The sequence below is a fragment of the Pseudoliparis swirei genome, chromosome 13 (genome assembly GCF_029220125.1).
Source record: "Pseudoliparis swirei isolate HS2019 ecotype Mariana Trench chromosome 13, NWPU_hadal_v1, whole genome shotgun sequence".
In the NCBI taxonomy this organism is placed as follows: domain Eukaryota; kingdom Metazoa; phylum Chordata; class Actinopteri; order Perciformes; family Liparidae; genus Pseudoliparis; species Pseudoliparis swirei.
In genome coordinates, this window is record NC_079400.1 from 15108857 (window position 1) to 15136582 (window position 27726).

At 49.0% G+C, this 27726-nt stretch overlaps 1 protein-coding gene across 1 annotated transcript in view; it reads left to right on the top strand.

Moving 5' to 3' along the window:
* Positions 1 to 3214: 3214 nt before the first annotated feature.
* The window catches only part of fasn (fatty acid synthase), a 31142-nt gene continuing 6630 nt past the window's right edge, over positions 3215 to 27726 (top strand). The window contains 35 exon segments of the mRNA XM_056429401.1: positions 3215 to 3376; positions 8222 to 8357; positions 10804 to 10956; positions 11040 to 11213; positions 12395 to 12595; positions 12952 to 13074; positions 13608 to 13723; positions 13837 to 13971; positions 14592 to 15054; positions 15166 to 15353; positions 15896 to 16085; positions 16733 to 16827; positions 17127 to 17261; positions 17562 to 17765; positions 18063 to 18178; positions 18259 to 18434; positions 18533 to 18724; positions 18809 to 18889; positions 21147 to 21332; positions 21444 to 21623; positions 22381 to 22584; positions 22704 to 22780; positions 22783 to 23019; positions 23140 to 23541; positions 23645 to 23809; positions 23946 to 24064; positions 24345 to 24499; positions 24867 to 25070; positions 25197 to 25347; positions 25548 to 25726; positions 25908 to 26027; positions 26147 to 26269; positions 26781 to 27004; positions 27121 to 27322; positions 27419 to 27570. Coding sequence (XP_056285376.1) covers positions 8231 to 8357; positions 10804 to 10956; positions 11040 to 11213; positions 12395 to 12595; positions 12952 to 13074; positions 13608 to 13723; positions 13837 to 13971; positions 14592 to 15054; positions 15166 to 15353; positions 15896 to 16085; positions 16733 to 16827; positions 17127 to 17261; positions 17562 to 17765; positions 18063 to 18178; positions 18259 to 18434; positions 18533 to 18724; positions 18809 to 18889; positions 21147 to 21332; positions 21444 to 21623; positions 22381 to 22584; positions 22704 to 22780; positions 22783 to 23019; positions 23140 to 23541; positions 23645 to 23809; positions 23946 to 24064; positions 24345 to 24499; positions 24867 to 25070; positions 25197 to 25347; positions 25548 to 25726; positions 25908 to 26027; positions 26147 to 26269; positions 26781 to 27004; positions 27121 to 27322; positions 27419 to 27570 — 5949 coding nt within the window. The 5' untranslated portion in view covers positions 3215 to 3376; positions 8222 to 8230.

Here is a 27726-nt window from a genome sequence, read left to right on the forward strand (position 1 = left end):
AAGATGTATTATAAAGAATTTAACATAAAGACAGGACATTTGTGCAATAGAATTAGGCATGTTTTTGTAAATGAGAGTAGAGTTATTAAAAAACATTTTAATTCTTTAAGGTAGCAAAGATGCCTCGTAAAAGACCTTTGCCAGGCCAGAGTGCAGGGTACAACATGGGTACAACGCCACATTAATTCAAATTTCCTGATATTTGAGCCACCAACGTGTGTGGCTTCGTGCGCAGCAACATTTTGGTCACCCCCGACAAAATCTCACTCCAAGGTTTTTTGAAAAGTTGGCGGCTCTGAAAATATAAGCAGGCATATCCACAGGCTGCAGGTGAACGCACCTTAATTTAAAGGTTTGGAGGCCATAGCAACAGTAGCTCAGGGAAGTGGTCAAGTTAGTCCACTATGCCAGTAGTAAAGTGTAGATTCTACATGCTTGGCTACATATCATGGGTTACAACCGATAAAGACCCGGATGAGCATAGTGTAGGTTGTGGTGGAAAAATGTTCAACATTTTAAACATGGGAGAGGCGCCATTAACGAGCCATGCTAAAGGAAGCAGGCATCAGAGCGGAGCTACGGCTAGCGGAGCTACGGCTAACGGGAGCTACGGCTAGCGGAAGCTACGGCTAACGGGAGCTACGGCCAGTGTTGCCAGGTCCGCGGTTTTCCCGTGGAATTGGGCTACTTTTGAAGTGTTGCCGCGGATTGAATTTTTTGTCCGCTGGTTCGGGTAGACCTATTTTGCATGCAAATTACATGAATATCTTTAAATAAAAATCCATATTTAAAATGAAATAATTTATTTATACCCAAATCCTACCAAACTGACTCCAGATCAGCACATACACGCCGACACATCCGCGCACACAGTTGAGCACACTCTCACTAGCAGCACGTCTCTCTCTCTTCGGAAACAAGCAGGTGTCGATAACCGATGCTGCAACGAAAAGTGAATTCCTGACTGCGGAGGTAATGTGGCCACTGAAGGTTACCAAATGGCTTTTTTCTTTTAAATCATGCCAGCCTGCTATTTCCACGAGTGTTCCCGATAGCTTGTGGTGAAAGCAATGGTGTTCGTTCAGGCTCCTTCACTTCAAGCAAAGGGCCGATGTCTTTCAACTTAATGAAAGCCTGAATCACTATTTACAGTCCAAACAGATGGATTTGCACGTAAGGGACAATAGTTTGATTAAAAGAATAAACATGTATAGACTATACATGTTTTCTTTTAATCAAACTATTGTCTATCATTCATCCGTGTCATTTAAGGTATACTGTATGCTTTGGAATTGTCATTGTTAGTTTAAATACTGCATGTTCTCACTTTTTCATGTTTGAGATGTTTGGTCATGGAAATTTATTTTAAAGTCATGGAAATCCATTAATCACCATGTGTATGCATCCTGTACGGAATCTAATCAGGCATGAGAATCCCTCACCTTTCGGCGAAATTCGCCGTTTTTAAACCAAAATAGGTGACTTACGTGAATCGTGTAGATCCGAAGAGTTTTTGTTTTGGGGTGGGGGGGGGGTCAATTGGCCGGCCGGCGTTTATGAGATTGGAGTGGGACACGGAGAAAATGTGGAGTGGTGCTCTTCGCAATAAAACATCTTTGATGGGACGTGTCGCGTCTTGGCCAATCAGCGTCAAGATGTCTTCAGCGTTTGGTGGTTTAGGTTAGCTTGAATGTTAGCCCGCTACATCAGCTGCTGTCACGCTGCACGGTGTAACGATACTAACCAAGTACCCGTACGTTAAGAGCGATGTGATTTAGCATATTTTTAGTATCGATATTTCATTAAAAGAGCGCGGGATCAGTGCTCACGCGCTGCTCCGTGTCAAGCTGTTTGCACGCGCAGCGCTCACAGAGAGTGGCCTGAAGTGGCGGAATTTTCGGCTTTAAAAATAAAAATAAAAAAAGATGCCAGAAGTGAAATGTTTAAGTTCAGTCTGTAAAGTTCTGTAACTCTACAGCTGCTCATCCTGATGAACTCTGTATCCTCTGGTCAGATACAGACTAACGGCCTCATAGTGATAATCAATGCTATGATGGCTCCATGTAGTTTCATTCATATCTGGCTGTATTAATACTAATATTACTGCCATTTGTTAAGTGTTGAAAAAGTTGGTAAAAAGTGAACCATACAGATATTTTACTTATTACTATTATAGATAAATATACCAGTAGGCTATCGTATTTATGGTATACTGTTTTTATGGTATTGTATCAGTATCATGATATTTATGGCAGGTATGGTATAGAAGATCGTGACAACCAGGTCGAGGCAGAACAGACTCGAGGAACAGAGTCATGGCTCCAGCAGAGCACAAGACTTGAAGACTTGTTCACGCCAACAACAAAAAAAGGAAGTTGGTTCATGAATGACCATATTATACACAATATTACTATTATTATAGTATTATAGGGCCCGATCACTGACTTGGTGTCAGAATGGAGGACCTATAGATTATCATACAACGGCCAACATCGATGTTCGTGGAAATCACCCCCCCCCCCCCCCCCCCGCGCCTATCCTCCTCACCTTTTTGACCCGTTTTCATGCCTGCTAATGCTGCCGACATCCAGCAAGTCTGCACAGGTCTGCCAGACCACTACTTATATATCTTAAACTAATAGACAGCACCAACATACTAGACCTGCCGTAATGATACTTGCTGTAATGATACTTAGAGAAGGTGCATTCGTCAGATCTCACTTTGAGTTGTTTATTTCGTGATGGTTGGCAAATGTTGGCCTCCTCACCACGCTGAACTAAGAGTGTCAACAATAGGACACCCGCTCGCACAGCACGCGAACATGTGCAGCGGCGGTGACGGAGAGGTGCATGCTGGGAAACAGCACCCGGCAGGCACCCACCAATCCACCGGGGGTTTGGGTGCTGTAGCCGTCCGCCGTGGAAATGTGGTCGAGTTGGCTTATGACAGCATCAACACTCACTCGCTATCCAATGACAGCAGAAAGAGTATAACATATCAATATACCGCACAGTTTAATCCCGTCACTATTTGATCCAGGCAAACGAGCTCTTCCCCGGTGGGCGGGGCTACAGGGGAGCGGTTTAAACTGCAGTAACCCCGGCTCGTCCGTTTCCTCTCGCTCTGTGGCTGAGGGGCGTGCTAAGAATTGCTCCATCACTGGCTGGATCCGAGAGCCCGGCCTCCTTTCTCATTGGACTGCACGGCCGAGCCAAACTGTCAGCCTATGTGGCGTGGCCAGGCCGAATGTGAGACATTTAAATTCATCCGAGAAAAGAGACGGAGAGGCGCGCGGAGGCTAACGCTCAGCTCGCAGACAAACGAAACCGACCCGCACCGCGCGAAAGTCACAGGAGCACCGCCCGGCCCGCACCGGTAAGCTATGCTTTGCTAACTTGTTGTCATTTACTGCGGTGCGCGTGCGGTTGTCACTCAACCTGGACCCAGGCGGAACAATAGTGAGCGACATAAAACAATAAAAAACACCGCTAAGCTATGCGTCGCTAACTTGCCCTTCGCTGCCGTGTTCGTGCCGTTGTCACTTAAATGACGGAACAATAGTGAGCTACATAAAACAATAAAAAGCGCATTGACGTTCACTGTGTCATAGTTGTTGTTTTATAACCACTAGTGTGTGACAGTGTTATGTCAAAAATCAGATAACTAGTCCGTTAGTTACCGGTGTAGTGTTTATTTTAGTACATTATTCTAGCTGCGACGTTTACGTTGATACAGCGCGAGCGCGAAGTTGGTTCGCTTAGTTCGTCTGCGTCCTCTGGATGGAGATGATCCATGTTGGTGGGTCACATTCAGACCCGGATGAGAACTGGGTTTTTGTGTGACTTATTTATCCAGAATAGTATGCATTGTATTATGGCAGCGATTCCCAAAGTGTGGGCCTCGGTCCACTGGTGGGCCGCGAAGGTACTGCAGGTGGGCCGCGAGAGGTCATTTACAATAAATAAATAAAATGTTTTAAATTTTCAATTTTGAAAAGTTTGAAATTAATATAAAAATATTTATGATTTAAATTACGTGTTATTCTTTTATCTGACCTATTTTTCTGACCGCCAAACAAAACAATGTCAAATGGGGCGCCCTCTTGTAGTATTAAAGTAAATATATATGAGCTCCGGAGAAAATGGTATCCAAAACATACATTGTCGGTTAATACATTTTTAATCGGTTAAATTCTGAAGGTCATTTAATCATCCCTAGTTCAGGGCTCTCAAGTTTTGAAGACAGGCAAGCGTGAGATTTCCATCAGCACCCGATACAGCTGACCGTTGCGCGCGCCGGCATCGAGCCGAAAAGAGTTGTTGACGGGGGGGGGGGGGGGGTGCTAGTGACTATTTCTACTCCGAGAAAAGTTGTTGACGGGGGGTGCTAGTGACTATTTATTTGCTCCATCCCAATGCGCGCAGACCGGCGTCGGAGCTCTGCAGCGGAACAATCGATCGGCGTATTGAGCACCCCTGCATTCAAGCATTAAATAGCCGAGAGGTTTTTTCAGCGTGAGGAATTCGATGTGTGGCGGGAGTGCGTGAGATAAGACCGAAATGCGTGAGACTTGAGAGCCCTGCTAGTTTATGTTTTGATCAGAGTTGTGATCAGCGCCGCCGCTCCCATAACGCGCACTACGCGCTGCGTGTAGGGCACCAAGTCCTGAGGGGGCACCACAAAATAGGCAACTAAAAAAATCCTCATAGTTATAATAATTATAATGCCGATATTATTTCAGTCTAGAAATATTAGGCGCCTTTTAGGCATGTATGTCACAAAACAGGCAGAACAAGAGATATATGTAATCGCTCAGCACCCCCAGTTAACACTTCTCGGGTCGCATCGCTCTGAGGTGATGCGCGCCGACACATCCGCGCAACGCTGGTTGTGATTAAAGGCTTGGCTGGGCCGCAGAAGATTTTCAGATTTCAAATTGGGCCGCGGCATTCTTGAGTTTGGGAACCGCTGTATTATGGGATAGAAACCATTGACCCCCCCCCCCCCCCCCATCCAACAACACAAAGATCGGTGTGTATGTTTCTGCCTGGATGAAGCAGTCAGTGCGCAGGTCAGCAGGCCGGTTCCGTGTTGTTGTCTCCGTGCTGCAGTCGAGCCCTGATCCCTGCTGGCACCTTGTCACAGTAGTGAGATACTGGTGAGGAGTCCAGCAACACCACAGGAAGGCCTTGGTCTGATGATGACTCACGGGTCTTTGAGGCCAGCAGCCATCCTGGACCTGGGCCACAAAGTGAAGGGGGAATGAATGGAAGACTGTGAACTCCCCTCGGCCTTCCTCTGATGTCAAGGTGTCTTTCACTTGTTCTGTGTCTCCGTGGGCGCATGACCACTGGGTGAGAACCCCTTGTACTGAGCTTAGAATAGTCCCTCACTGGTTCAAGAGTCTTATGTCATGCTTGTTTTTGTTGTTGTGTCAGAGCAGGAACAAAATTATATGACTTGGATACAAAAGTAAATTGACTCTTCCTTGTGTGTGTGTGTGTGTGTGTGTGAATGGGGGGCATCCACCATCGTTATTTGTGAACTTTGATATGAGGCTTGAATGAAATTGAAAGCAGTTTATTAATGTGTGTGTGTGTGTGTGTGTGTGTGTACCTGTCAGTTGCGTTCCCTCCCCGGGCTGTGTGACGGGTCAGGTCTTGTTGGTGAGTGCTCAGGGTAAGCTCAGCAGTCTAACATCCAGAATGTCCGGGCTGCTATGAACAACAAGGCAGGGCTATTCAATTACTATTTCAATGGGGCCAGATTTTAGAAGGGAATGTAATTGACCTGGACAGTTTTATAATTACACTTTTTAGGCGAAGCTAGCAATGATCATTGTTTCACTCTTGTGAAAGTACAATAAATAAGATCTGATCGACGCACAAAATAGAAAAAGAGCTTTCAGTGCACAAAGCAACAAAAAGAGTCAACACTAACACTCTGTACCTCTCTCTCCACTAGTGTATCCCTCCTGAACCCAGGAGCACCGTGCTGGGTTCAGGATCAGGTGGTGTAGCGGGTCAGCATGCTGTCAGATCGGTGCTGAGCATGTGTAACTCAACAGAGAAGGAAGCCAGCTGGCTCACTGGTCCTACCTCCAGACACTAAATATGGAGTTTACACACATTCATACATCAGATGTATGTGTGCTTGACCACTCGCAGGTTACTTATGGGCTGCACGTGGTCCCCGAACCTCAGACTAATTTGGCCCGTAATAACGAGAAGACCATGCAGTCACTCCCCCCTATTGAATATATAACTCGGGCTGACGTAGAGTCCAGCATGAGGCTGGAGCGGGCTGACTCGTCATAGAGTGCTGAGTAAGTCCGCTGTGTGCGCGTTGACAAACAGATAGGGGGTGTTAGTGTGTGATCCGGGTCAGGTAAGGCGACATGTTGTCCTGAAGTTGCTACATTAGTTCTAATCCCTGGCGTCACTGTCCCGGAGGCCAAATCCCTCTGGCTACTGAGCCTCATAAAGGGACCGGGACAGCCCGTCACACCGGGCTCATCCTGCGTCTACCCGGGCTCACCGCCTCGTTCTGTTGACGTATAAAAGACAGCCAATGATGTAGCATCACATCATTCGCATTCTACCACCGTGTCCTGTCCCAAATTGAAACGGACCTCTTTGACTACCGTTTCATGTGTGTGTGTGTGTGTGGGTGTCTGTGTATGTGTGTGTGCGCGTGTGTGTGTCTGTGTTAAATTGTTATCACAGTGCATTATAGGTAATGTGGGCAGTGGAATTTGTGCCCCCTTAATTGCCTGTAAACTTCACTTGTTGGTCAAACTGTATGTGTTTTGAGTTTCAGTCAGCTGTTGGTAGGAACGAGGGAGGATGACGATGGTCGTGATGAAGCTGAGGTTTGTTGGTTAGAATGAAGGAGGGAGTACTTCACTTCGTGCATTCCATTATCAAACCGGTCGTACAGGTGAGACCGGTAGTATGGAGAGTCGAAAGAGGCAAAATTACCACATCTATCACCAGCTAATGTGGCCTAGAAACCTCCGTAAGTGACTTCCAGCTCTGCTGGCGTGGACCAGTTGGTATCTGTTGACAGTAATAACAATGTCATAAAGATTGAGGACACGTCGGACGTTCATCTCCCTGTCCACAAGGCACAAGACCAGACCATGGAACTTAGCTCCATGTGTGTCCATCAGGGCTTAGGCGGTGTACTGGATGGGGCAGCCTTGTGTACACTGTGTCATGAGGGTGGGGGTGTGGGGGGGGGGGGGTCTCCATACACTCAGCTGGTGACACAGTTTCATTTCCAGTGGCTCTGTCCCAAGCTGCTAGCCCATTGGTCCATGGGTCTATCGCTGGCCTAGAAACAAGAACAAAGCGTGTGCACACACACACACACACACACACACACAGTACAGCATGGAGATGCTCACTCATGTACACAGAGTATTCTATCAGTAGACGACTCTGCTGTAAGTGCTCCCTCATGCATGCTCAGAGGGACTCCTCATTCCCAAACCTGCCAGTCAACGCCTACACAGTTACACATGTTTAGTGGGAATTATTGGATAACTGGGACCTTTTTTTATACATTTGATATTTCATTGTTGCTGTGGCAAAGAGTTTCAAAGCTATTCCACATATTTATTTTCCCAACAGTGTATCTGTGAGTCATGAAACGTGCCTGTTTTTCCTCTGTATTTCTTGAAATTCCAAGAGAGAGAGAGCATTTTAATGCACATCTAACAGCCAACATATTTATCCTCCAAAATATGGTATTTCAGAGGAGGCTAAGAATAACCTTCAGTTATTAGTTGAGTAACTAAACCATCAGAGATTTAAGAGAGAACAGTAGTTTAGTCTGGTCCTTCAATGTTGCAATGGAAAAAACAACTTCTCAGACATAATTAAACTAAAGCTCCCTCAACACGGTCTGTGCAGGATGTTGAGGAGCAAACATCGTTCATGATCTTTGTGTTGATGGACGTGAGCCGGGACGAGATACTCGGGCGTCGTGATTTGATATTACTGTCTATTGTGATTTTATTTGTACTTGTTCAACACTAGACCATGGTTTGAAGTTGGCGATTGGCTCAGAAGTGAGCAGGGTCGTCCTTCAATCAGAGGATCGGCGGTTCGATCCCCGGCTCCAGTAGCCCATGTTGATGTGTCCATGCAGCTTTAGCCTCGCCTCGATGTCTAACTCTCTCACTCTCTCGCACTCTCGCTCTCTCTCTACTCGCAGTAATTCAGCATGGATGAGATAGTCATAGCGGGGATATCGGGCCGTCTGCCCGAGTCCAACAATCTGGAGGAATTCTGGGAAAACCTCATCGGTGGTGTGGACATGGTGACGGAGGACGACCGGCGGTGGACACCAGGTGAGACCCCTCACACAGCTACTGGATTGATTGAATTTCTGGAGGTGGACCTCCAATCACAGACATGGACACGCCTGCTGTCAGCACAGCGGCGCATTTTACAAAGGAAAATAAATCTTTGATATTGGACAAATACATAGTGTCTGACCATATTATTTATTCAGTGAAACACACGTGTGGGTAGATAAAGAATAAATCTAAAAAACAGAATTCAAAATGATAAGAAGATTTTCTTCCATAACCACAGGAAACCTAAACGTGCGCTTATAAAGTGTGACTTTAAGACACGACTCAACATGTCACGGAAACACAGCTCAAGAAGCTGTCGCACATAAATTAATATATGTTGTGAATTGATAATGTTTATTCTTTACTTACTCCCCAGTCAGCTGAATGAAAACAATATTGCGCATTAACCTAACAGAATACACGCCTGTAATATCAGTCAGATCTATCGTGCTCTCGAGATGAAGCCGTGATATTTAATGTATAATCTGTCAATTTACATAGACACAGCGTCTGACTCTTTGGCCACCTTCCTGCACCTCGTGCTGCTTTTAGTCTAAATTATGAGTTTAGTTCTTCATATTTTTTATATTATGTGTCGTATATACTTCTAATTCATGTATCAGACCTATCATTGTGTAGAGGGCCATCACCTCTGTCAGTCCCTGTTGAGGCTTTAGTCACTAACTGACTCCGTTGTGATGACCTCTTATCGGTCCCGTTTATGAGATGACTTTCTTTTCCTCCCTGTTGAAATTAACAGCGTGACCCGGAGCAGGTTATCGCAGCAGGTGGAGTCGTAAACATTTATGACGTCTGATGGTGTTGATGGTGTGCTGAGGTGCCGCCTGAGAGGACACATGCAACCCCCAGAGGAGACGCTCTGCAAGAACAGGGACCTGAATGTAGGACAAAAGCCCACATGTTGTCACCAGAGAGTCCGAGGCCAGCGAGTGATAGTTTGGTGTCAGATGGCCGACCGGTGTCCTGGTTAGAGTTACAAAGTGATCCACCAGGAATGCGCGCTTGCATGGATTCGATTGGCCGGTGCGGCGGCCTTTGTTACTGGACTGGACTCATTCATATGAATGAGGGGGCTGGCGTTTTTCACACGGGACTAAACTGAACTAAAGTTGGTCCTGACTTAAAAAAGGTGCCCCCCCCCTCCTCCTCTTGTCCCACTCTTTCCAATCCTCCCTCTCTAGCTTGCAGTTCCCCCCCCTCTCTCTGTGAATAAGAGCCCTCACTCGGTGCCTGGCAACCATCTTGAGCACACATTCATGTGCTGAAAGAGTCGGACTGTGCCACTTTAGACCACACCGGCATCATGGGAGAGCAGGGCCAACAGAAAGGGAAGCGGAGCAAGCAACCCGAGGTTCATGGACCGAGGGAGGCCCTGCTAACTGAAAATGAGGACTGACGTACAGCAGGCTGGTTCTGTGTGACTAGAGGCAGACTGGTTCTGTGTGTCTCGAGGCAGACTGGTTCTGTGTGACTGGAGGCAGACTGGTTCTGTGTGACTAGAGGCAGACTGGTTATGTGTGTCTCGAGGCAGACTGGTTCTGTGTGACTCGAGGCAGACTGGTTCTGTGTGACTGGAGGCAGACTGGTTCTGTGTGACTAGAGGCAGACTGGTTCTGTGTGTCTCGAGGCAGACTGGTTCTGTGTGTCTCGAGGCAGACTGGTTCTGTGTGACTGGAGGCAGACTGGTTCTGTGTGACTAGAGGCAGACTGGTTCTGTGTGTTTAGAGGCAGACTGGTTCTGTGTGTTTAGAGGCAGACTGGTTCTGTGTGACTAGAGGCAGACTGGTTCTGTGTGTTTAGAGGCAGACTGGTTCTGTGTGTCTAGAGGCAGATCCCCCCCCCCCAGGTCTGGTGCTTGAGAGTGGTGGGAGTTTCTGGGTTCTGGGTGTGTTGGAGCGTGAGGTCAGTGAGGAGGTTCTGGGTTCTGGGTGTGTTGGAGCGTGAGGTCAGTGAGGAGGTTCTGGGTTCTGGGTGTGTTGGAGCGTGAGGTCAGTGAGGAGGTTCTGGGTTCTGGGTGTGTTGGAGCGTGAGGTCAGTGAGGAGGTTCTGGGTTCTGGGTGTGTTGGAGCGTGAGGTCAGTGAGGAGGTTCTGGGTGTGTTGGAGCCGGAGGTCAGTGAGGAGGTTCTGGGTTCTGGGTGTGTTGGAGCCGGAGGTCAGTGAGTCCTGACGAATATGTTAAACACTGAAATGTGCCAACAGCTTCACTACCAAACTGTCTGGTTTTAACCACAGTAAAAACAATCCTAATAATATTAAACTTGTATTAAATGATCACCTAATAACAACATTGGTCCCCTGACGAGCGGGGCGGACGGCCCCTGAAACGGGCCGCTCTTCTTCGGTTGAAGCCCGTCGGTTGTTCACAGGCCTCAAACAGCTCTATTGATCCGGGTAGATGACCCCTCTCCTCTCTAGGTCTGTATGGCCTCCCAAAGAGGAACGGGAAGCTGAAGGACATCAGCCACTTCGATGCGGCCTTCTTCGGAGTCCACCCCAAACAAGCCAACACCATGGACCCCCAGCTCCGCCTCATGCTGGAGACCGCCTACGAGGCCATCGTGGACGGAGGTGAGGCAGCTGGAGAGAAGGAGTTGTACTTCTGTGATTCATGAAGCGTGTTCTCCGAGTGAGTCAACGCCGTTGTGATGCAGGACTGAACCCGGCCGCGCTGCGCGGCAGCAAGACGGGCGTGTACATCGGGGTGAGCGGCTCGGAGGCCGGCGAGGCGCTGAGCCGAGATCCCGAGGAGCTGCTGGGCTACAGCATGACGGGCTGCCAGCGCGCCATGCTGGCCAACAGGCTGTCCTACTTCTTCGACTTCAGCGGTACACACACACACACACACACACACAGACTCTCACACACACACAGACTCACACACTATTCACACTAGTCTGATGCTGGTCTGGTGACGGCCCGGCACACACACACACACACACAGTCTAACAGTTTCCCACACGCACACACACGCGCACACACACTCATGCACGCCCTCACTCACACACACACCCCCAGTCACTCTCACACACACACACACACACACACACACACACACACCATACTCTGGATGTTGGTCTGGTGACGGCCCGGCTCTGAAACACACACACACACACACGCAGTCTCACACACGGACACATACACATGCCATTCTATGGCTGTTTGATGCTGGTCTGGTGACGGCCCGGTTCTGAAACACACACACACACACACACACACACCCCAATGGACTAAGCGGGAGACGTCACACACGGTGCTTCTTTTCTATCTCTTCTTTTTCTTCGGTGTATTTGATAAGGGACCGTCAGGGCACATCAATAACAACATGTCTGTAAATGTGCCAGTTAGCCAAGAGGCTGTTTTTCATCTGTAGTCCTGAGAGGCAGAGGTCATACAACAAACCTAAAAACATAAGATTACATATACAACGTTTGTACAATATTTACGCTTTCCAATGAGTGAGAATAGTGAATATACTCTTAGACGTTGTCAAGTACTAACAAGACAACAAGAAGACTCACACATTCAAAACGGACAAAGCAAATAAGATGAGGGAAACCGTCCATCTTCACACTGTGTTCTGCTCAGACCAGGAATATTTGACCAGAACTAGAGTCCAGCTCATTCTCTGTTCCCCACCCAGCACATCGGGTCGTAACAGCTCTCTCCATGTTTTTTTTCTGCTCGTCCCAGACATCACACAGACACGACCTCATACACGTACTCCCCGCTAGTATTGTAGGCAAACTCTTGTTCGCCCAGTGTCGTTGTTTTTAACTGGCTGTTGTGTGGCCTCGAACTCTGTCCTGGTGGTCCTCCTCTATCTGCACATCTGGATCCAACCATGTGGTGAGATGTGGTTGTGATGTGAGCTGCTACATAGGTACACGGGGATTCCTCAGTTTAGGATGATCCCACAGTTTAAATGCCTTCATGTACTCCTGGGTATCCGGTTCTGCAGATGTGGTTTCTAGCTCTCATCCTCCTCTCCTCCTCTCCTCTCCTCCAGGCCCCAGCACGGCCATCGACACAGCCTGCTCCTCGAGCTTGCTGGCTTTAGAAAACGCCTTCCACGCCATCCAACAGGGCCACTGCGATGCCGCTCTGGTGGGGGGGGTCAACCTGTTGCTCAAGCCCAACACCTCGGTGCAGTTCATGAAGCTGGGCATGCTCAGCCCTGAGGGGGCCTGCAAGTCCTTTGACGCGTCAGGTAAAAGGAAATTGCCGGCCGCTCTCGGTTTCCATTGGTTCCCGCTCCACTTCTCTTTTGTTTTCAAATCTGTGGCTCAGATTTAGGGTCATTTATTATGTCATATAAATATCAAATTATATTTAATTCATGAATTTGAGAACCAAGTCCTCGAACTGGACCATGACTAGCTGGCATGAATACATTATTATTAATCAAACATTATTCATGTTAAAATGTTCTGGTTTTTAAATATTGCACAGCTCTGTGCAATATTTGTGTATAACGAGCCTTAGTGTGTTTACCTCAACACATCAGTCATACTGATTATACGATGTAGTACCTACACATTCATACTTCTCTCCTGCTGTTGCCAGGAAACGGATACTGCCGCTCTGAGGCTGTTGTGGCGGTGCTGCTGACCAAGAGGTCGGCGGCTAAAAGGGTCTACGCCACCGTGGTCAACGCCGGCAACAACACGGACGGATATAAGAAGCAGGGTGAGCACGCATTTAACGTCCAATAAACCTCTCATTGACAACATGGTTTGTGTACAGTGAGGGGTTTATTTAACCACTAATGACACACATGAACAAACGAGTGCGACAATGAATGAATGGATGAGGAACACCAGGGCAACCAGTCAACGGCATCGAGGCTAAATGGATTAACATGTGGGAATACAGGAGGTAAGGGCTTGAACGTTAACCGGCTAAAGTAAGCAGCTGAAGGTCTCCTCGTCCCTCTCTTGCTCCGCATGAAGCACAACATCCCAGGAAAGGGTAGAGTTCACCGGCAAGAGGAGCTCTCTGGTTCCCTCTCATGTCCTCCAGAACCATTTAGAGAATGTGGATGAACTGTTGGTCCCATAACTGCTTTAGCCTCTTGACTTTATGGCTGCAACGAGAACCTCTGCCTCGTGGTGAGGTCTTTGGTGGATCCATGCGAGATGCTGTGTGAGACTGGGTCTGTGCTGGGACCGTCGGTACAGTAGCTCCACACCTGTCCTGACCCGCTGCTCTCGGCCCCTCAGGTGTAACGTTCCCTTCAGGGGAGATGCAGCAGAGGCTGGTTCGTTCTCTGTACCAGGAGTCCAATATATCTCCCGAGCAGGTGGAGTACGTGGAAGCCCACGGCACGGGAACAAAGGTGAGTGATCGCAGCAGGTCCAGGTCCGGCCCGTTTCCTGCGCTGCTCCCTGCGTCACCAGACCGATGACCCGGGAGGGTCTCACCTCTGGCTTCTCTGCTCTCTGCATGCAGGTCGGCGACCCGCAGGAGGTGAACGGCATTGCCGCCGTCTTCTGTGAGACGGAGCGAGAGCCTCTGCTCATGGGCTCCATCAAGTCCAACATGGGCCATGCCGAACCGGCTTCTGGTCTGGCTGCTCTGGCTAAGGTGAGAGGGAACAACAACATCCCCTTTAGTTCTCTTGCTGCGTAATTCTTCCTGATATGCGAGTGGACGGTGAATCCTGCCGTGGAGACTCGTCTAGTCTGCACCCGCCGGCAATGAGGTCCGTAGACAGCGCCGGTAGAACAGAGATTCCCTTTCACATCCACGTAGCTGGCTGGTCATTTTTATGTGTACAGTTGCAGAGAACATAGCAGACTTCTTCCAAGGCAAGTCACACTCATGGCGGCATGAAGAATTGTAGAATTGGGGACACACTTTTAATTCCTGCCCCTTCTGGAAGGAAGTAGATGTGTGAGGAATGAAAACAGAGAGCTGGAGAGGGATGTACAAAGCCCAGTCCATCAAACCGTTTCCTTATTTCTTCATGGGAGATAATAAAGTCATTATAAAAATATACTGCAGGGATCGGCTTTGCTCTCTGCCTTTTCATATTCGCTGCGTTCTTTCTCTTTTTAACCTCTAATTTATTGCGCCGGCACATGAATATTTCTATTCCCAGAACGAGAGGAGGCACCCAAGCAACTCAAGAGAAAAGTAGTAGATAAAGAGCAGCTTCATGTATTTCTTTGTATTTGATTGTTTGTTTTTCATCCCGCTCACAGGTGGTGCTTTCTTTGGAGCGAGGACTCTGGGCTCCCAACCTGCACTTCAGCTCTCCGAACACTAACATTCCAGCGCTCTCCGACGGGCGGATTCAAGTCGTTGACCGGCCTATTCCCGTCCGAGGTGGCCTTGTAAGCATCAACTCCTTTGGGTTCGGAGGCTCAAACGTTCACGTGATCCTTCGCCCGGCTGAGAAACCGACCACAGAAACCGTGCCGGCCAGGACGGTTCCCCGGCTGCTGCAGGCCTGTGGGCGCACGGAGGCCGCCGTGGAGGCCTTGCTGCAAAAGGGGAAGGAACAGAAGGACAACGACAGCTTCCTGTCTTTGCTCAATGAGCTCTCCGGAGCGCCGGCCGCAAGCATGCCCTACCGAGGCTACGCTGTGATTGGCTCCCAGAGCGACATCAAGGAGGTGCAGCAGGTGCAGGCCACCACCCGGCCGCTCTGGTATGTCTGTTCAGGTGAGTCGTCGGTGCAGGTTCCAGTTTGTCGTTGGGGTTTGATTCAGATCTCCACAGCCGGGAGGTGTGTGTGGCTGGATGAAGGTGTGTGACTGTGTGTTGCATTGGCAGGTATGGGAACACAGTGGGCCGGTATGGGCCGCAGCCTCATGCAGCTGCAATACTTCAGGGAGTCCATCCTGCGGTCGGACGCCGCCCTGAAGGACACGGGCCTGGTTGTGTCTAGCCTCCTCATGGACGCAGACGAAGCCACGTTTGAGGACACTGTTCACGCCTTTGTCGGCCTCGCCGCCATACAGGTAGAGTACGGACGGCGTGTTTGGTGTAGGAAGCCGGGAGAATCGGTAGACTCTATACACAAAGTGCTGATGAGTGTTTGACTTAAAGATCTAGAAAGATCCACATGTGCCTCTGAGCGTACTCCTATCTCAGAGATGAGTTATCTGAAGGGCTTTATCCTGGTCAACCTCAGGAAACAGTTTGGCCCCCTGTTCTTTTTCTTAGTTGTTTCTTATTATTTTTTCCTTGGCTCTCTCCTTTTTTACCAAAAACATAATTTCCTTACTGGGACCTTTAACAGGGCTGTAGTGTATAAAATCCGTATCGCAATAATTCTGAGGCATTGCCATATCAGCTGTTTTTTACAGCCTGTATTCAAGCAGCAAAGCCTTCTCAAGAGGGTCCTTTAATAACTTTGAGTGACACAAACAACAGGAAGCATAACCACATCAAACAGAAGTGCCCTCTGAGGCCAATTTGGGATTTTTGGCTGTACAAAGTACACTGAATTGAAGTGATTATCATATCATGAATACTATGCGTGTCGTGTGGCTCCTTCCAGATAGCTGAGATCGACCTGCTCAGTAAGCTGGGTCTGCAGCCCGACGGCATCGTGGGCCACTCGGTGGGAGAGCTGGCCTGTGGCTACGCAGACGGCTCCCTCACGCACACGGAGGCCGTCCTGGCTGCCTACTGGAGAGGCCGCTGCATCAAGGAGGCCAACCTTCCTCCAGGAGGCATGGCTGCAGTCGGTAAGAGGGCCTTCACCGCATTCCTACAGTTAACAAAATCATGAACGAAAACCTTCTGAGTTGAAGTGTGTCAACTGTTTCAACGGCCTGGAAAGAAGGATGCCATAGTTCTTTGATGTTGACCTGATCAAGCTTTCAGACAACAGAAAGATTATGTTTAGGATGCAAAGGAAAGTTGTTTCTAGAGATGCTCCCATACCCTCTTCTCTTCAGATAGCTGAACAATTATCTCTAAAGTCAATTTAATGTTGCTGTAAAAACATCTCCTTCAAACAATACCCCGAGACTACATTTAAACGCACCATGACAATGTTATTGTTTACCGTCACCCAATACTTGTTTTACTGAATGGACAGATCAATAGAAGCTAACTTCAGCTAACTCGTTAGCTCTGTGCTCGGACTAAGGTACACTGTCTGATACTGGTATCTGGAGAACAACAACTCCACTTATCAATATAAGTTATATCCACTGATAGAAGCACCTTTTCCTGTCTGACGTTATGGGTCAAGCTTTGACTTTTCTGTTGATATGACTCATTATTCATCAAATGGATGCAGCTCATTCTTGTGTCTTCTTGCCACACAGAGCACAGCTCTGGGCTTGAAACACTGTTGCATATCTTACATATGCTGTCTCTGTTTCAGGGTTGACGTGGGTGGAGTGCATGGCTCAGTGTCCTGAGGGAGTTGTCCCAGCCTGCCATAACTCTGAGGACACCGTCACCATCTCCGGTCCTCAGGTCAGACCTATCAGTCTGTCATAGCCCCGTTTCACTCAGCCTCTGCTTCCTTTCGCTCACATGTTGTACTTCTGCTTGTTCTTTGTGCTAGACATTGTGAAGTTAGGGAAACTTTGTGATGTACTTCATGCGTTCATGAGAAGACTTTAAATGTTCCCAGTGCTTCAACTGAATGCTGCTGGTTTGGAAACAGTATTGAGCTGTTGAGCTAACCTAAAAAGCTTCACTGTCAGGTTGGACCAACACAATGGCAACTCTTTAATCTAATGGTGTGTGTGTGTGTGTGTGTGTCACATCAGGAAGCAATCGCGAAATTTGTGGCCAAGCTGAAAGAGGAGGGAGTGTTTGCAAAGGAGGTACGCAGCGCTGGCGTGGCTTTCCACTCCTACTACATGGCCTCCATCGCTCCGACCCTGCTGGCTGCCCTGAAGAAGGTAGGAAGCTCTGCTGGTACTGTGCCGCCTGCTGGGGACACTGGGAAACGCATGCTCACTGTCCTTCAGTGTAGTGACTGTATATGAATTATACAGTCACTACACTGTGCAATTATCTTTTCATTTGTAAATTAACTATTTTTTTGTTATGTTATTTTTAGTAGCTTATTTATTGTCAATGAATTGATCTATATTCTTTTAATATTCTAATGCGGTTCCAACTCCATTTTGGCTGCTTTATATCTAAAATCGTGGTCTTTCCTAATGGATTACTCTCACACCGTGACATGTTGTGTGTAGGTGATTAAGGAGCCACGTAAGCGCTCCCCCCGCTGGGTGAGCACCAGCATCCCTCAGGCTCAGTGGGACTCTCCGCTGGCTCAGTACAGCTCGGCCGACTACCACGTCAACAACCTGGTGAGCCCCGTGCTGTTCCACGAGGGCCTCAGCCTGGTGCCTGAGAACGCCGTGGTGGTGGAGATCGCTCCTCACGCTCTGCTGCAGGTACGCCATGCTACTCCTCGATGTACTACATGGCCCTAAACACATCCCGGCTGCTGAACTGCTCCTGAACTACAGAAGACAAAAGTTTGATGTATTATTTAGATTAATTATAAATATCTGTCGAGTTTTTCCAAATCCTTTGTACTAAATAAGTCATTGGTGAACATCTCCTGTCGTTAAAGTTGATGAATACATTTATTTATTATTATTCAGTGAGCCTCAACAAATTGTCCACCATTTATGTGATTATTAAAGCCGATCCTGCATCTTATTGACGTTTTCCACACGCGTTTTCAGTCCATCCTGAAGCGTAGCTTGAAGCACACGTGTTCCATCATGCCCTTGATGAAGAGAGGCCACACCAACAACCTGGAGTTCTTCCTCTCAAACATCGGCAAAGTCTACATGAACGGGTCAGTAAATGCCTCAAACTCTGTGAGTTCTTTCCGCACGTTCAGAGATTTTAGAATTGTATTTTAATGCACCTCTTTAGCGTCAGCGTGGACGGGAACGGCTTCTGCCCAGAGGTGAAGTACCCCGTGCCAGTCGGTACCCCTCTGATCTCCCCCTTGATTCAGTGGGACCATTCCCAGACCTGGTATGTTCCCAAGGTGGAGGATTTCCCCTGTGGCTCAGGAGGATCCAGTTCGTCTACCGTCTATAATATTGGTGAGAAAAGTGCATCAGTTCTGCATTTGCCCCCTTGTGTCACGATAAGACACCGCGAGACGGTGCGTCCTCATTTCATCTCATCATCTGTCCCACAGAGATAAACCCAGAGTCTCCAGACTACTACATGATTGGACACTGCATTGATGGGCGTGTCCTGTACCCGGCGACGGGCTACCTGGTGCTGGCCTGGCGTACCTTAGTGAGAAGTCTGGGGGTCGTCATGGACAGCACCCCCGTCACCTTTGAGGACGTCACCATCCACAGGGCCACCATCCTGCCCAAGAGCGGTGAGCAGCGGGTCTGTGTTGGGGGCCGGGGGGGGGGGTTGAGCCTCTGACGGCTTCTCTGACCGCCTGTCTGTCTCTTCTCAGGCTCCGTCCAGCTGAAGGTGCATCTCATGCCTGCCACCAACCGCTTTGAGGTTTCAGAGAATGGAAACCTGGCTGTCAGTGGTGGGTAGTTTGTGTACACAACGGTTCATTGTAATGTTTCATTACAAGTATTAGAATGTCATCATGTGTTATTGTAGATTGAGCTTAATTCAACATTACTTCTGGGTCATGCCATCAACATCATTTCGTACCTTTTTAAGAACAGGGAGAACTACTGGAGAGAACCTAGCCATACAAAACCCATCACGGGGTTACATAGTGACACTGAACACACCACCATATGCATTACATCAGGGATTCCCAAAGTGTGGTGCGCGCACCCCTGGGGGTGCGCGAGCTGTCTCTAGGGGGTGCGCGAGAGGAAAAATGTAATGGCGGTCTAATGGTGTAATAATTAATATTAAACATTCTCAGGGCTCTCAAGTGTCACGCATTGAGCGTGAGACTCAGTGGCGTCCCTAGGCTAATTAGCCCCGAATGTTAATAAATTAAAAAAAAGATTTGGCACACAAGTGGTTAACACCTCCAGGTCGCACGTGACGTCATTCACCCAAAACAGCGGAGTCAGACTGGCAGCAGGCGCACGTAACAGCAAGCTTCTGTCTGAGAGTGTTTCTATGTCTACAAATTTCGCTGCTTCACTCCTCTGGGCTAAGCCCAGCGCCGCCGCTCCCATAACGCGCATCGCTCTGCCGTGTTACGCGCTGACACATCCGCGCACACAGGTGAGCACCCCCCCCCTCAACAACTCTTCTCGGAGCAAAAGAATGAATAAGTGTGGGGGATTGGGGGTGCGTGAACCCGGTCGGGATGCAGAAGGGCCTAAAAAGTTTGGGAACCCCTGCATTACATCATTACCTCTGAGTGGAACTAGTGTAATGCATCAGTGACATCTACAGTTATCATAGCACCACTTTATGTACAGTCTTTGCTTTAAACTATTGATAAAACAATACAGTGTATCCAAGTTAACAAAGTATCCCACAGCATTAGATCGTGATACTCATGTGTGTATATATATTGTTATACGCCTTAGCACTAGAGACTCTTGTGGGATATGCTATGAAACATAGGGTGAGTCCAACGTTCTCCAGGTTTAGTGGTGCCTCAACACTCCAGACTAAACGTCTTTTCTGCACTGAGCTGCAGGTGTTCTAAGTATCTGACCACTATTTTAGTTGAATATAATTTTTTAATTTGTTTCTACATTATTCACGGTGCATTGTTTCGGCGTCCTTTAGAATTAATGAAGCACATAGTATTTCGGTCACAGCTGTTCATGAGTACCGTCCTGGCGTGGATCTTATTCTGATGTTCCTCTGAATAAGAGATGATGGTGTAGAGCACTGGTGTCAAACACAAGGCCCGCGGGCCCAATCTGGCCCCGCCACGTCATGTTATGTGGCCCCTGACGGCTTGAAAGACACATGATCACCTTTTCTTAACCTTCTGGGGTCGACGCATGCGCCCTCGCATTTGACACTGTTTCCGTTTAAAAAATATGTATTTCTCCGCAAAAATATGGAGCAGAAATCAGTTTAAACTACTGGATGAATCATTAGGGTTTCCTCGTCCGGCTCCTTCCGCCCAGGAGCTCGTCCTCGATTCACAGAGAAAATTAGGGGCGAGGACGTGGCGGGTAAACCTAGGACCTTTGGTAAACCAATTTCAAACACCAACACAGTTAGTCCACATGAGTAAAGGTGTGTTTTCACCATAGATATGAATAATTAAACAAATTTGAACTTTTTTCATTCCACTGTGCCTGAGGACAATTGTGCCTCATTGTATCGAGAGCTGAGATCGTTCTGCAATTTCTTATGTAAAACACACATGGGTATGTGTCCTATGTAAGTGCATTTAAAAGGTGAATTTAAGAAATTGTGTAAAATCGAGAAAATGACTCCAAAGGGTTAATAGGGGAAATTAAAAAAATGCTTTTATTTTGAAGGTTTCAAATTAAATGGATTTATGTTAATATGTGAATGTAATATTAGAGAAATGTTCTTATGTACAATATATCTACACTCAAGTAAATAATAATCAAATGCAAAGAATTATAACATTATGTTGGGGAGTAGTTTATACGTTTATATGATTCAGTTGATGCTGATGTGACCCACAGTGAAAATGAGTTTGACACCCCTGGTGTAGAGTGTCCCACTACCTCTCGACTTCCTCTGCATCAGGTGTCCTAGCTGCTTTATTTCCATTTGCACAATGGAACAGTGTCAGGCAGCTAGTGAGACCACTTTTCATCATGAACACCCAGTCGCCCCACAAATGTCTACCTTCTTGTCCCGCATGTGATCTTCAGGTAAGGTGAGCATTCTGGAGGACGTAGCGCTCGAGTCGTTCCATAATCAGATCAGTCAGCAAGCGACCAACGACGACGACGATCCCAAAATGAAGCTGACGGCACACGACATCTACAAAGAGCTGCGACTGCGAGGCTATGACTATGGAAAGACCTTCCAGGGCATCTTGGAGTCCAACAATGCAGGTGTGTGTGTGTGTGTGTGTGTTTCTACTGTTGCATCTGAAGACAAAAGAAAGAGACAATAGGTTGCTACTACAACACTCTGGTGGTCAACCGTGTTTTTGCTGTCTCCAGGTGACTGTGGCAAACTGCAGTGGACAGGAAACTGGGTGACGTTTCTGGACAACATGCTGCAGATGATCGTGGTCGGGCTGTCGGGTCGTAGTCTACGCCTGCCAACCAGGATCCGCTCGGTGTGTGTGGATCCAGCCGTCCACCTGGAGAAGGTCTGCCAGCACACTGATGGACAGCCAGGTGTGTGTTATCGCTGTTGTCGACACGGATTGTCTGCACATTCATCGACATGGACACGCGTTCCTGTTTATCACTGATTCTAGTGCAGCTGATTCGGTGTCGGCGTTACGTAACTCACTGATCTCACTAATATCTGTTCATTTGTAAACTTTTAGGGTCACATGGTGTTGAGAAGTCTGATGTTTTAGGAATAAATGTCTGTCTATATGTATATATATGATGATGATGATGATCAAATGGTAATGTTTTAATGTGAACCAGTTGAAACTATTTAAAGCCATTAGCACTTTTTCAGTCAGAACATGCCTCATTGATTGGCGTTTCCACGACCAGTTTAAGCGTGCCGAGGTGAGCCGACATCTCCGGCGCCAGGCCAAAGTTCACCCCACCATCCCCCAAGTCCAGGGTCCCCTTACTCGCCCTCAAAACAGCATGTGATGCAGGACTGAACTCTGTGCAGCAGAGCCCAAAGAAAGAAGTTGTGTTCTCTCAAAACCGAATCTCTACAGTTTGAAGTTTAGTTTGTCGCGTTCACAATCGCTTTCAGCTGTATGGGAGTCTGAATTGAAATGAAATGAAACATGTCTACCCACCGGTCGGTTGCTTTGTTGACCACTAGTCACGGCCACTATCACTCCGCTCCCTCTGAAGGAGCGGTGAGGAGCATTTAGTTTCATCTACTGGTGACGATGTGTTCAATGTCCTCCTCCTGCGTGTGTTGGAGTGCTTCTGTAACTCCTCCCTCTCGTTCCCGTAGCGATGGCCGTCCACGTGAACCGCTACCTCGACAACATCGTTGCTGGTGGAGTCCAGATCTCCGGCCTTCACGCCACTGTGGCCCCCCGTCGACAGCAGCAGCAGAGCCCCCCCACCCTGGAAGAGTTTGTGTTTGTTCCATATGTGGACACAGAGTGCCTGACGGCCAATGGGAAACTTGCAGAGCAGCTGAGGCTCTGTAAAGGTACGACACACTCCCTTTTCATCACTTTAGTTAACATAATGTTTAAGGTGTGTATCATTTTGAGATTCCTTCTGCCTCCACATGTCTTTCTAAGTCTCTGTCCAACTCTCTCCCTCCAGGGTTGACCCAGAGACTGCAGAAGAAGCTGGCCTCACACGGTGTCAAGCTCTCCATCCCCGGACTACAGGGGGAGTCTGATGGCCCCCTGCCCAGCCCCGAGCCTCGGAGCCCAGCCTGGTGCGGCTGCTGGCTCTGCTCTGCGGCCTGGAGCTGAACGGGAACCTTCAATCCGAGCTGGAGCAGACCGTGGAGAAGGAGAGGGCGTGTCTGCTGCAGGACAGCCTGCTGCAGGGCCTGCTGGACAGCCCGGCCCTCAGACACTGCCTGGACACCACCATCGAAAACAGCACGCCCGGCAAAATCAAAGTCCTGGAGGTAAGACTGCAAACTAGATACAAACACAACAGAAGAAATTGGGCAAATGTCATGCAGATGCAATATTGAGTCTCAGAATATATGGTCCTCAACCTCCTTCCCCTCTCTGACCATTACCAGGCGCTCTCCAACGATGGCCAGCTCTTCTCTCGCATGGTGGCGCTCCTCAACATCCAGCCCATGCTGCGCGTGGACTACACCGCCACAGCGACCAACCTGGACCTTCTGACCCCCCACCAGGCCACACTGGAGGAGCTGGCGGTCGCGTCGGCTCAGTGGGACCCGGCGACGGGCCCGGCTCCTGGAGGCGTGGTAGGCGGGGCTGACCTCGTGGTGTGTAACCACGCATGGGGCCCTCTAAGCGGGGACCCTGGACTCCTGGTGGCCAACCTGGCTTCTGGAGCCAAACAAGGGGGCTTTGTCCTCCTCCACACGCTGCTGAAGGGAGAGACTCTGGGAGAGATGGTTGCCTTTCTCTCTAGCAGCGCCCAAAGCAGCAGCCAATCAGGACTGCTCACACAGGTTAGTGGAGAGCCAATGATAACGGTTAAACACTCCTCATCCTCTCTGTGAAGTAGGCTGAGTGTGAGGAGACGCGGTGCTGATGAGATCTCCTCCTCCTCAGGCCGAGTGGGAGAAGGTGTTCTCTGAGGCCTCCCTCAGCCTTGTGGCTGTCAGGAAGTCCTTTTATGGCTCCGCCCTCTTCCTGTGCCGCTGCCGCTCTCCAAGCAAACAGCCCATTTTCCTCCCTGTGGATGGCACCGACTACAAGTGGGTGGAAACACTCAAGGTGGGTTCCATGTCCTCCTGGCTTTGGTCCGACACTGTCTTGAATGTGATGTTCAGTCTGAATGACAAGCAGCAGTGAGGAGAACACAGTTGGTATTATGTCCTCCTCACGGTTCCTGTGTGGTTCTGTGCTGCAGGCGGAGATGGCAGAGTCATCATCAGACGGTCCAGTTTGGTTGACTGCTTCTAAATCCCACTGCGGCATTGTGGGAATGGTCAATTGTTTACGACAGGAGCCCGGAGGCAACCGAATACGGTAGGACACCTCCTCTACTATAAGACACACAACACATCTAAGACTTCACTGCAATGTGAAGGGGTTTTATCTACAGCTTTTAACCGTTCTTTAGCTTAGCTTAAACGTTGCTTCATATTGAGCAGTTTATTCAGTTAGTGGTTCCCACTGCAGCTTTGAGAAGTGAACCTGGTGCTTTGGCATTATGACATCACATCACTCACAGCACCGTTCACTGTGTGAGCCATGTCCTGGGTCAATGTAATGCTTTGTGTCCTGCGTCTCCTCTTCATGTTTCCAGCTGTGCATTTGTCTCCAACCTTAATGCGTCGTCGCCAGCGCCGAGCCTCCAGCCGGCCCACGCGTCCATGCGGTCGGTGCTGGACGGGGACCTGGTCATGAACGTGTTCAGAGACGGACAGTGGGGCGTCTTTAGGCACCAGCTCATCACCCGAGGTACCAATCCATCAGACGGGCCCTCATTTGCTTCTCGTTAGTAGTTCTCTCTGCTCGTAACAGTGGCGGCATGATAACCAGAATAAAGTTAGAAATAATAAGTCCACAGCTTCATGAACTAAGCTCTATTTCAGGACGGTTAGTGGAGCGATGGCAGATGTGTTCTTCTGGAATTCATTCCTAGAAAATAACATGGCTTTTGAGGTTGAGGTTGTTTTTCTTCCAATGGTCACGCTCCATGGGACATCAGTGTTGCAGCAGTGCTGGTGAGCGCTGTCCCACTGTGTGGCCTGAGGCACTGCAGCTGCTAAGAGGGAGAGACGCTCTCAGCTTCTGGTTCCACTGAAGCCTTTGTCTGTCTTGTCAGATCTGAATGAAGAACTGACGGAGCAGGCCTACGTCAACGTGCTGACTCGAGGCGACCTCTCCTCTCTGCGCTGGATCGCCTCCCCGCTCCGCCACTTTGTGACCAGCAACCCCAACATTCAACTGTGTCGCGTCTACTACAGCTCGCTCAACTTCAGGGATATAATGCTGGCCACCGGCAAACTGCCACCGGATGCTATTCCAGGTAGAGTGTGCAGAGGAGACGAGCAATGTTGTCGTGACAACCCTCGACATCAGACTACACAGAACGTGAATAACGGTGTCCCTGTTCCCCTTCCCTCTACTTCTCCTGCCATCACACACCATGTAGGTGCCCTGGCTCTGCAGCAGTGCATGCTGGGTATGGAGTTTTCCGGTCGTGACCCCACGGGTCAGCGTGTGATGGGGCTGCTGCCCGCCAGAGGCCTGGCAACAAGTGTGGATGCTGACAAGCGCTTCCTGTGGAGCGTTCCCTCCAGCTGGTCAGTGTCACATGGTTAAACACGAGGCGTGTACTTTCACATCTATTGATGTGATGGAAGTGTTTGACCTTTAGACCTAAAGACATCTTAGCCGGTCCTCACTTTCAGACTTGGTTTTAAGGATTAGCTGAGTGTCGGTAGGGGCAGTTACTTACAACTCTATGAAGGCAATCATCCTCTTGGTGTGTGTGTGTGTGTAGGACACTGGAGCAGGCAGCCTCGGTGCCGTTGGTCTACACCACGGCCTACTACTCTCTGGTGGTGCGCGGCAGGCTCCGCCCCGGAGAGACGGTCCTCATCCACTCGGGGTCAGGGGGCGTCGGTCAGGCTGCCATCGCCATCGCACTCAGCAAGAACTGTAAAGTCTTCACGACCGTCGGTGAGTATTGACTCAACCCATGACTATACTCACGGGACACACTTGTGGAAGTATGTTCTTGTGTTGCAGTAATTATGACACGTATGTCATGTGTCTAGTAATTGTGAGACTTGGCGTATTATGAGTAATTAAGAGATAGAATCTGATAGAACTAACTCTCCCCTTGGTGCTGGACCACCAGGCTCGGTGGAGAAGCGGGCCTACCTGCAGGAGAGGTTCCCTCAGCTCTCAGTAGAGTCCTTCGCCAACTCCAGAGACTCCTCCTTTGAGCAGCACGTCCTGCTCCAGACGCAGGGCAAAGGTCAGACCGCTCTCTCTGGAACAACCAGTTGCGGTTGACAAACCAGGCTTCACACATTCTCTCTGTAGGGTTTCCACAGCGAGAGCCACTTCATCACGCGGTGTGTGTGTGTGTTTCAGGCGTGGATGTGGTGCTGAACTCTCTGGCTGAGGAGAAGCTGCAGGCGAGTATTCGCTGCCTGGCCAGACACGGACGATTCCTGGAGATCGGCAAATTCGACCTGTCCAACAACTCCCCACTGGGTCAGTAGGAGGCTCCGTCACGGCGTCAGCTACTCCTTTCATTTCTTAAATAGACGGATATATAAATGTTAGTGAGTCCATGTTCCTCGAAACACCAGGAGAAACATCCCACTTGTTGTTCCTGCTAGTACTTAGTACAGAGGACAAAGAGGGAATTGCAGAACGGATTCTGGGTGAAACTGAATAGGAGGATTTATTATCTTCAATGACCATCTTGAATAAACTGTCTGGGAGGTTACATATTATATAAGTAATCTTTGATTTCTCTCAGGGTGTAAGAAGGGTTGTTACTAATACTATAAAAAGACAAATATTTACCAAAAAAAGACTTGTGTGTTCATAAAGGCTGAAGCTGTGCTCACACTTCTGTAAAACACACCCACCAAACGAGTGATCCCGTGGTCATGGTGCTCAGCGTCCTCTGAAAAACTATAACATCACCTCGGATGACAAACACTCGCCATCGCCGGCTGAGCCTCACGTGAGCGTCGTGTCCTTGTGATCTCTGCAGGCATGGCTCTGTTCCTCAAGAACGTGACGTTCCACGGCATCCTGCTGGATGCTCTTTTTGAAGAGGGCAACCGGGAGTGGGAGGAAGTGTCCGAGCTGCTGAAGGAGGGCATTCTGGGAGGTGTAGTCCAGCCCCTGAAGACCACCGTGTTTGAGAGGGACCAAGTGGAGCAAGCTTTCCGATACATGGCTCAGGGCAAACACATTGGAAAGGTCCTCCTGCAGGTCAGTATCTCATCTGGCCTTCAGCCTTGAACTCAGTAGACGAGGTCAATGCGTCCGATTCCCTTCACATAACTGTCATGTGACTATAACGACAGCATGCGTCTCTCTCGCCACAGGTCTGCCATGAGGAGAAGGGCTCAGCAGTCCAAACTGCCCCCCTTTTGTCTTTCCCAGCCATCTGCCGCACCTTCTGCCCCCCCTCCCACAGCTACATCATCACCGGTGGACTGGGGGGCTTCGGTCTGGAGCTGGCTCAGTGGCTGACGGAGAGAGGAGCCCGCAAGCTGGTGCTGACCTCCAGATCCGGCATCAGGAACGGTAAGGCACACGCAACAGACCTGAGATCTGCTCTCGTGACATTTGGCCGTAACCAGTTTGCGTCTTCACAGTTTTAACTTGTGTGACTGTTGCTAGGTTACCAGGCGAAGCGAGTGCGTGAATGGCAGAGTCGAGATGTGGAGGTGCTGGTGTCGACCAATGACGTCTGCACGCTGGAGGGAACCGAGCGACTCCTCGCCGAGGCCGCCTTACTGGGCCCAGTGGGCGGCGTCTTCCACCTCGCCATGGTAACGGATCATCAGTTCACTCCTGAAATCATAAACGCTGTTGCAAATGTAGGAAAACCCTGGCTATATAATGTTTAATGTAGCGCTCCATGGAGGAGTGAGACCTTCTCACCGTGCCGGACCCTCTGCGGTTAGCTTGTCGCTGAGCTTTCTGGG